This window comes from Pundamilia nyererei, unplaced genomic scaffold, assembly GCF_000239375.1.
Source record: "Pundamilia nyererei isolate P.nyererei 1_Seehausen unplaced genomic scaffold, PunNye1.0 scaffold00013, whole genome shotgun sequence".
Taxonomy (NCBI): domain Eukaryota; kingdom Metazoa; phylum Chordata; class Actinopteri; order Cichliformes; family Cichlidae; genus Pundamilia; species Pundamilia nyererei.
This window is the reverse complement of record NW_005187414.1, coordinates 4491617-4500979: the sequence shown is the minus strand read 5'-3', so window position 1 is coordinate 4500979 and position 9363 is coordinate 4491617. Positions and strand designations below refer to the sequence as shown.

Genomic DNA, 9363 nt, shown 5'->3' with positions numbered 1-9363 from the left:
GCGATCCAGCATTTTAAGCCTTACAATGTAAGCTGAGTGTCTGTTCCCAGCTGGATGATGCACAGCTTTAACTTTATCACGTCTTAAAAGGTGTCATTTTTCAATGGGTGCTAGATAATGTGTTACTAATCTGTTACTAATGCAGTAAAGCTCATCAGTAGTTGCACTTTAAATGTTTTTTTTGGTAGAAATCACCCGTGTTGTCTCCTGTTTGCATTAACCTGTAACGTAACACATTAAATCAGCATTATAAAGTCATCTTTGAATAAGTCAGTACACATAAACCTGATGTTTTGGAAGCGATGCAAGACGTGTAGCTGTGGTAGACGTGTACCTAATGTAAATAGATTCTGTGAATATTGTGGGGTTTTTTTTAATTGCATAACAGTTTGTCTTTGGATGATATCGAAACACTGGTTATCTTATCTCAGTCTGAGTGAATTCAATGCATTTATTGTCCCATCCTTCACTTAAAATACCACCATTTTTGCTTTGTTTGATGTCTCCAAGCCAAAATGTGGCTGAATTCATGTGAATGGTGATGTAACGGCATCTCTTCTTGGAAATAAAACCGTTTGTGTTCCTTGTTTTCAGACATCTGTCACAAATAACTTTTTTGGGGGGGGTGTATTTCATCTTGTCTTTACATATTATGAACTAATCCTGTCTGTACACCAACACCTTGGATTTAAATCAAATCAGATGTGATTGAAGTGCAGACTTTAAGCTTAAATTCAAGAGGATTAAAAAGTATTTTTTGAGATCTTTATGAATAAACGTTCAAACTGTCAACAACCACCTGAGGTACAATCTCTGGAGATCACCAGGTACTGTTGTGGTTCCTCTCTTGAGATGCCCTGTCAGCCCTTTACCGTAGCCACCTTCACTTATTGCTCATTTGTGGGTCTCTGCATTCAGTTTTTGTAAGAACTGCAAACCTGCTCTGTTAGGTTGAGATCAGGTGACTGACTTGGCCATTGAAGAATATCTAATTTGTTTGCCTTGTGAAAGTCTGTCTGATCAGTTTTGCAGCATTTGTCTAAATCCGAGGAGAAATTGTTGCCCTGTACATGTCACAATCCATCCTGCTGCTTCTATCAGCAGTCACATCATCAATGAACACTGACTGAACTGTTCCACGGGCACCCAAACGGGCCCTTAACATCACCTCCACTGTGTTAGTGTGGTTTGTTTTTGCTCATGAGCTGTCCCTCTCCTCCGCGCTTTAATGAATTATTCCTGGTTCTGTCCAGGATCTTTCATGTTTTCTGGCAAACTAATCGGGTATTCTTTTTCTTGAGTGTGACCAGTATACATCTCAGTCATCCAGGTTATGGTAATCTAAGGAGCTTGGAAGGAAAAGCAACTGGACTTATATAAGTTTCTTGAAGACATTTCACTTCTCATCCAAGAAGCTTTTTCATTTCTAAGAGCAATTGGTGGATAGTCCCAGATTTGTAAACCCTAAGACTGTTTTGGGTGCGCCCATTGTGAGACCTTGCCCCACCCCATCATGTGACTTATTCAGTTGATTTTACTCTGACTGTTGTGCACCAACTTGAGAGTATTCTTGACTTTGTGAGATGTTGTGAAATTGGTTTTTGTAACCATGGAAATAATTCTGTCATCATGCACTTCAGTCATCTCCTGCAGTCTTTGTGGCCTCTTGGTGCAGCCGAGCTGGCCGGTGCGTTCCTCTTTTTTAAGGGCCCAGGTACACAACTAAGGTACACATTTCTGGTAACTAGTTAATTATAAATATGGTATTTTACAATACTGTATGGTGCAGTTGGCTGTGTTTTATTGGCAGGTGAGTTTATTGATATCAACCTTCAAGATATAATTTTAAACTAAGGTGAATTAGAACACTTACATGGCCGATCATCCAATCATCAGTTGGAACAGCACATTTGTGGTGGTAGTTTGGTAGTAATCACAAAATTGTGTTTGTTTTTGTTTGTGAAGAACTATTTTATACCAAAAGTCTTCAGATTCACTTAAGCTGTAACAGAATATAGCTCACTGTTAGTATTACTAGCTATTTGTTACCAAAAATAATAATTGACTATAAAGGTCTGCTGAGAAGACCTATAAATAAATCCAGTAGGTTGGCAAAAATAAGTGCAGTGTGCTCTGAAAGGATGTGGTTTGAATGCAGATCTTCCACGAAGACATTTCATAATTGAAATCTCATTCAAATGGATGAGTTCCTTAACACGCACTAATTATCGCCTCCGTGCAAGACAACGTGAGTCAATGTGTTCAAAAAAAGACACAATCAAAACCTAAATTGCTTTAACTTAAGCAAACAGTCCCATTTACTACGAGTGAACTTCCAGATAAGTGAACCTCTGTCTGCTAATCAGCAGCCTAATAAATTCTTTGGTGGCTCCCCAAAACGTCCCCTGCACCGGTCTCTCTAATCCCATTAAATCAGGCGCAAAAGCTGATGTAATCACTGAATGGGACCAGTTCAGGTTCGGATTAAACCAGTGATGTCACACTGGCGCACGGGAACAAGCGAAGAGCTGAGCGGCGACTCCGTCTCCTCCTGTCATTGCAAACGCAGCGCTCAGACGAGAACCTGCAACGACAGAAGAAGAGAACAGCGAACTTACTCGAGAGATTAGCCTCCACATGTCCCACCGGCTGCTGCAGGAGCTCTGTCACACTTTGTAAAGCTCTGCAGCCGGAAGGTTTTAGTCCTGGGAGCAGGATCATTACGCGCTCCCCTTCGCTTCTTCTTCTCCAGCCCGTGTGCGCGCCACACTCCGTCAGTCCGTGGATTGCCACAGTGGATGGTCAGCAGCCCTCAGAGCCGTGCCTCCGGGCTGCCAAGCTAAGAAAAATGCCGGGCGATGGATTCACCATTAAAAGTCGCATTAGGAAGTTTCTGCGTTCTCCATCCACCGGAAAGAACTGCAAAGAAAATCTCACCAGCAAGGTACGAAAACTTCTGATGTGTGAGTAGAACAGCCGGACAGAAGAAGCGTCCCGCTGCAGACCTGTTAGTGCTGCAGGCTTACCTGGAGCTAAAATCTGATCTGAGATACTTTACTGTAATTATTGGAAATCTAAGGTACAAACGTTTCACCTGCTTAACCCTGTAAAACCTGAACCATGAAACAACTGCCATAAAATTCATGTTTATTGTATTCACCAAAAAAGAAATTAAACATCAGCCTCTATTGTTTTTACCGCATCCTGTATTTTTGTGCAATTTATTGATGCACAGGTTGTAACAAGTCACGCGTTACAGGGTGGAAAACTGTGAGATAGGCGTTCATTTATTATTATTAAAACAGTTATTGCGACCTGTTGGCAGAGTAGTGATAAATCATTATGAGAACAGCTGGCGTTGTTTATTAAAATGAAGATATTGCAGTGTCTGGACTGGGAACACCTATGTTAAGCAAGCATTCACGATTTAATAGCTGATTTACTGCCAAATGTGATGTTTAAACAGTGGCAAAATTGACATTTTGATAACCTGGCAACCCAAAAGGTTGGTTTATTAATTGCTTATAAATGATCTATTAACACTGGTCAGTTAAAAAAACCAAAAAATTTTAATTTAGAGTTCTTAGAAAGCATTTGTTATGATTCTTTTTATTGTTTGCTGATGTTATTATTGCACTTTTGTTAGTAGGACACTGAGGCTCGGCTACATTCATATGTTCACTCAGACTAATCAATGATGCCAGCAGTTGGTTTCTAATTCCCAAGGCAGACACAGACAGGCAGCCAAGCCAGCTGTCACATCCTCACTTTGTCTTTGAGATCTTTTTCTTTTTCCTTTTTTTTTACGCCTCAAACACCCAAAAGATAAAACGACGACAGTTTTCTGTCTCGAGCCTGTTGTTGGACACGTATCAATCAAAGACACGCTTGGTGCTGCACATCAGCAGCTCAGAGTCTGCTCGTTTATCACAGAGTTTGTGCAGGTGTGCAATAAAGACAATAACGGTGATCAATACTTTTCAGATTTGACAGCCTGAATCTTGAAACTGCCAGGAAAGGCTGCTTTCTAATACATAAGATGCCAGAATGTTGTACACAAACAGCACATTTACTTGTGTCTTTACTGACTTCTCTCTCTATTCTTCTGTCAGCCTCCACTATTTTATTTTTCTTTTCTAATTATGATGAATTCCTGAAAACCAAACCCGCCCTGTGTTGTCTCTCTACAGGTGACTCTAGAGAAAGTGTTGGGCATCACCTCTTCAGGAAACAGCGCTCTGGCCTGCGACCCTCGATCCGGACTTGTGGCCTATCCTGCAGGGTGAGATGAGAGAGACTGTTTATGCGCTGTTATCTTCCTAATTTGACCTTTGACTTATCAGCACTTTGCTCGCTCCCAGCTGCCTTATCATATCTACCTCATGCGGATGTTTAGTGTGCAAATTTCTGCCTGTGTGTTATCTCTGCATCATCTCAGAGGACTGGAGCTCTGTGTTGGGTTTTTTTCTTTATCCCATCCTTGGGGAGGCTGTCTCTGGCACAGTGATAGCTTGTTGTGCAGTATTATTAATTCTTGCTGCTATAGCTTTAATCAGCATAGAATATAAAAATGAGGATGGTTATGCTGGATGGTTTAGATCTGCAGTGGTGATACTGGGGGGGTTGGCCTCGGAGTGGGTGAAAGCAGTGTTTAAAAACAAGCAGAGAGGGTCCTGCCAGGTCGCAACAAAATCTGTGCACTTGAGCTGATTTTGTTCTGAAACCTTCCAACAAAGCTGTATTAATATTAAGAAGGCCAGCGGTCAAAGGGGAAAAACGAGGAGAATTAGAGCAGTATTGCAACAACGTGTAAAGGAGTGTAAGGGTGTGTGTGTGTGTCTGTGTGAGGCATGCATGGGCACGTCTTTGCACAAATGGTTCTGCTCATCGTTGTACTAAATGGTGCACAATCTGGCAACCCACCTGCTGTCTCAGTTTAAATCTGTGCAAGCTGCTCTGTACCAGGTTTCCTGGCACGGTGCAGTTCACTAGCAGGTCCAATGCTGATCTAAGTTCTGCTCACGAGCTAGGATGCAAAAAGGATTTTGAATTAATAGGTAACAATATTATGCGTCCGTTATTTCAATATGGAAAAGTATATGATGAAATATATAGTATAGACTAAAAATGACTCTAGTCGTGCTTTCATTTTTCATGTAATGTAGTGTAATCTTCTTTCTGAATGTTCCCTCTAAGGAAGTTATTCTGTATTTTGAAAACTAGACTAAGGACGGAAAATCTTGTGCACTTTCCCAACCCAAGGTTTAAAATGTGTGTGCGCGCTTGTGTTCCTATTCATTTCGTTTTTGTAGGAACACCCAGTCATCTCCAAGTTTCAGTCGTCTAGCTTTTGATTTATGGTGAAGCTGAAAATTTTGGAGGTAGTTCTCCTTCTTCATTAATATATCCAACTGGTGCAATGTACAACTACAAAACGACCCCAGAGCATGATGCTACCACCACCGTGCTTCACAGGAGGTGCATTGTGCTTAGGTTTGACCTTTACTCCGGAAAGGCATACCCCTTGTCATTGTTGCCAAATGGCTCAATTTTTGTCTCTTCTGACTGTAAAATATTACTCCAAGGCTTTTTGGTCATGCATGTTGGCAGCTGCAAACTTCAGCCGAGCTTGAAGGTGTCGATTTTGGAGTAGTGTAAAACTCACTTCACTCTGCAAAGTGGTGACACATCGAAACAACTTATATTTACAGTTCAAAGAAATCATTAAAAGCCTAAAATCATCATTCGTCCATGCCCACGATGAGGGTGCGCAAGCTCCTGACTTCATCTGTATGTTTCACACAAAAAGAAAATGATAAATCATGAATGCAGAGTTTTGACCACAACACACACGGCTGATTTAAACCAGAAAATATTGATGATTTATTGGGGTTATTTTTGTGTTGTGGGGTAAAATTTAATAAAAAATAAAGAGGAATTAGAAGTTATCCAGCTGATCTTTTGGTCATTTGTAAGTTTCATAAATTCATTTCTGCACATGATTAGTTGTTTTTTCGCAATCACTACACATGTCAATTATTTAATGCTTTCCTAGAACATTAACAGCACCAATGTTTACGGTGTGTTTCTACTTCTCGCTGTTACCACCAAGGAAAAACTTCCAGATAAAATTCAGCCATCAGCATCAGGCTTTCTTTGGAGTTGCACAGTTTGAATGTTTAAACATTTGCGCCTATAAACTCTGTCATTAATTTATTAACATAAAATGGCCATTTTCCTTAAGTATGTGCATCGTTTCTCGACCTGTTTCCATATCAGACATTAATATGCATTACTGCATTTCTTGGTTTCCTTTTGTAGGTGTGTGGTAGTCTTACTGAACCCCAAAAAGAACAGGCAGCACCACATTATCAACACTTCAAGGTGAGTCACCCACGAGTACAGTCTTCACTGAAGCAGAGCAGCACTGAACTAATCATGCTGTGATGTTATCCTCTGTCCCTCTCACAGGAAAACCATCACAGCTCTGTCTTTTTCCCCTGACGGCAAACACTTGGTGACAGGAGAGGTGAGTTTCATCACCCTCACTTTTCTCACTTTGTCTCTGCAGGTAAACTCAAACTTGCGTCTGTGCTCTCGTCTTCTGTTTAGCTTTCTTTGGTTTTTGCTGTGTCAAGTGAATATCACAGTAGGACTGGTGTTTGTAGTGATTCAGATTTACTGCAGAATCCAGAGAATTAGCTTGTTCGCGTCTTCAGTTATCCACAGTATAAGAAGGAGTTAGCGCCCTGTGCTGCGGACACCCCAGCAGGATGGAGGCTTGCTGCAGAGCTCTGTGTTTGCAGCCTCTCCTCTTTAGAGGGCCTTGTTCTGTCGTGTCACAGCGTAATGTGTCTTTTCAGTCAAGCATCTTGAATCGGTTTTGTTGTAGTTACAACGCGGGCCTCGACACAACACGCTATCTTAATCCTCCCCGGCCAATCAAAGCCGATTAAAGACTTCTCTGCATAAGTGGATGGGCAGGCAGCAGTTGCCATGACGACAAAGACCAAAGTTCAAAAGACCAAATAGACTTGAGGATAGGCTGTTCTCCTGGATTCTCCTGGAATTCAAAGGGAACCATGTGCTAAATTCCCAACGTTAGAATACTTTGAGTAATTAAAACTGGTTAGAGATCGTAGTAGATTTGGTGGAGAAATATTAGAGCCCTCTTTTTAACCCGCTGCGCTCGGTGATCAAAGCTGAGCGCATCACAGCTGTATTAGATGTTTTCCCACAGGCCCTTTAAAAGGAGGAGTAAAAGATATGCCCGAGTGAGTGATCTGATAAGAAATGTCCCTCACACACACACACACACACACACACACACACTCATTCATCAAACAGTAGCTCATTTACATACAGGGGCAGGCTGACAGCGGATGTGCAGGCTGTTTTGTCCTCCTCTTCTTGTGTGTCTTTTGTATGCAGCTCTGTCTTCAGTTGAATGTCACACTATTTCTTTTGGACCTAATAACTCTGACCTTTGAAAGGCCCTGTTACCATATTATAATAGGAGACTACACAAATAGTCTGCTGAACTTTCGATCCCCAGGAGGGAATAATGTGAGCAGGTCAAGGGACAAGTAGACAATCAGAGGACAGAGAGAGGATGATCTTCTAGAGAGATGGACAGACAGGAATGACAGGTGACTCCTGAGCGGAGCCTGTTTCAGTCGACGAAAACATTAAGACCCTTTAGTGTATGAATGGAGGAGTGTTCGCCATCTTACTAACAACCTAACATTGTTTTTAAACGTTGACTCCTCCCCCCCTTACCATTTTTTTTTCTCATCAGAGCGGTCACCTACCGGCGGTGAGGGTATGGGACGTGGCAGAACGGAAGCAAGTGGCCGAGCTCCAGAAGCACAAGTACGGCGTCTCCTGTGTGGCTTTCTCCCCCAATGGCAAATACATAGTCAGTGTAGGAAATCAACATGACATGATGGTCAACGTCTGGGCGTGGAAGGTTTGTCTCCCTTGAAAGTTTCTAAAGCTCAAATCCTACTTGTGCTTTTACACCTTCTTCCGTTCTCCTGACTGCTTTAATCGGGACAATGATGGTTTAATGTCTGATGACTGGCAATTTTTAAGCTCAATTTTTTCAAACTCTAAATGAAAAAATAACTTTAAAGTAGTGAAAATGTCTAAAACCACGTAGTGAATGTGATGTTATACTGTTGAGCAGCGAGTCCTATTGTGTTTTAGTTGTGTGATCTCTTTCGAATGTGTTGTTCTTTGCAGAAAGATGTAATAGTGGCCGCTAACAAGGTGTCCAGTAAGGTGAAAGGTGTGTCTTTCTCCGAGGACAGCTCCTACTTTGTCACAGTGGGGAACAGGCATGTCAAGTTCTGGTATCTGGATCACTGCAAGGCCAACAAGGTATGAGAGGCTTTCCTATCTTTTATTACTGCCTGGAGTTATTTCCCTACCTTTTACTTCTGCTTTATTTTTGCATAACTGAATAACTTTAGTGCACTCTTACATTATGCAAATACATTTGTGAGACCCAGGGATTATTAATTTTCAGCAGCACACATGCAACATTTCAGGGAAGCGCTTTAACTCCTTCAGTTGGAGCTTTATCGGCTAACCATCACCCCTCTGTGCTTTGTAGGCCAGCGCTCCTGTGCCTCTGCTGGGCCGCTCCGGGCTGCTGGGAGAGCTGAGGAACAATTTCTTCTGTGATGTAGCTTGTGGACGTGGCTCAAAATCAGACTCCACTTTCTGCATTACTTCCTCTGGCCTGCTGTGTGAGTTTAACAGCAAGAGGATGCTGGACAAGTGGGTGGACCTTCGGGTGAGTGAGAGGGGAGGGGCTGTCTGCAGGTGAAAGGTAGAGGTGGGACTAACCAGACACCCCACTATATGATCAATGTGATTTTTAACATTTTGTGACATATAAGAAAACAAAACAAAATGAATGAGATATTCATAAATCTCAAATTAAAATTTTGTCAGTATTTGTTTTATCTAATAAGATAAAGTAATCATACTTTAATTATTTGGATTTATGTAATTTTTTGCTGCAAAATTATATTGTCAAGTACCAACACTTTGACTAAAACCTGCCACAAGATGAATTGAACGGGGTCAAGCTGTGATAAATCACCGAATTCAAATCTGTTGAGTCGACTTCCCTCATCAGAATCAGAATGGGGTTTATTGCCAAATGTTGAGCAGGTTTACAACATTAGGAAATTGCTGCGGTGCTTCAGTGCAAACATGGTGTCATAAATAACACTTAAATAGACATGGAAAAAATAAAAGTAGGGATAAGAATTAAAAGTGCTACGTGGAAAGATATGTGCATGAGCTATACATGAGATATATACATGAGAGTAAGAATTAAAAGTGCTACGT

The 9363-nt window shown here is 41.4% G+C and overlaps 1 protein-coding gene across 1 annotated transcript in view; it reads left to right on the top strand.

Annotated features, from left to right (window-relative positions):
• Positions 1 to 2564: 2564 nt before the first annotated feature.
• Positions 2565 to 9363, top strand: part of LOC102209315 (mitogen-activated protein kinase-binding protein 1-like) — a 22446-nt gene continuing 15647 nt past the window's right edge. Inside the window, exons 1-7 of the mRNA XM_013908683.1 lie at positions 2565 to 2944; positions 4191 to 4282; positions 6322 to 6384; positions 6472 to 6529; positions 7799 to 7969; positions 8245 to 8382; positions 8618 to 8800. Coding sequence (XP_013764137.1) covers positions 2849 to 2944; positions 4191 to 4282; positions 6322 to 6384; positions 6472 to 6529; positions 7799 to 7969; positions 8245 to 8382; positions 8618 to 8800 — 801 coding nt within the window. The 5' untranslated portion in view covers positions 2565 to 2848. The remainder of the gene's footprint in view (positions 2945 to 4190; positions 4283 to 6321; positions 6385 to 6471; positions 6530 to 7798; positions 7970 to 8244; positions 8383 to 8617; positions 8801 to 9363) is intronic.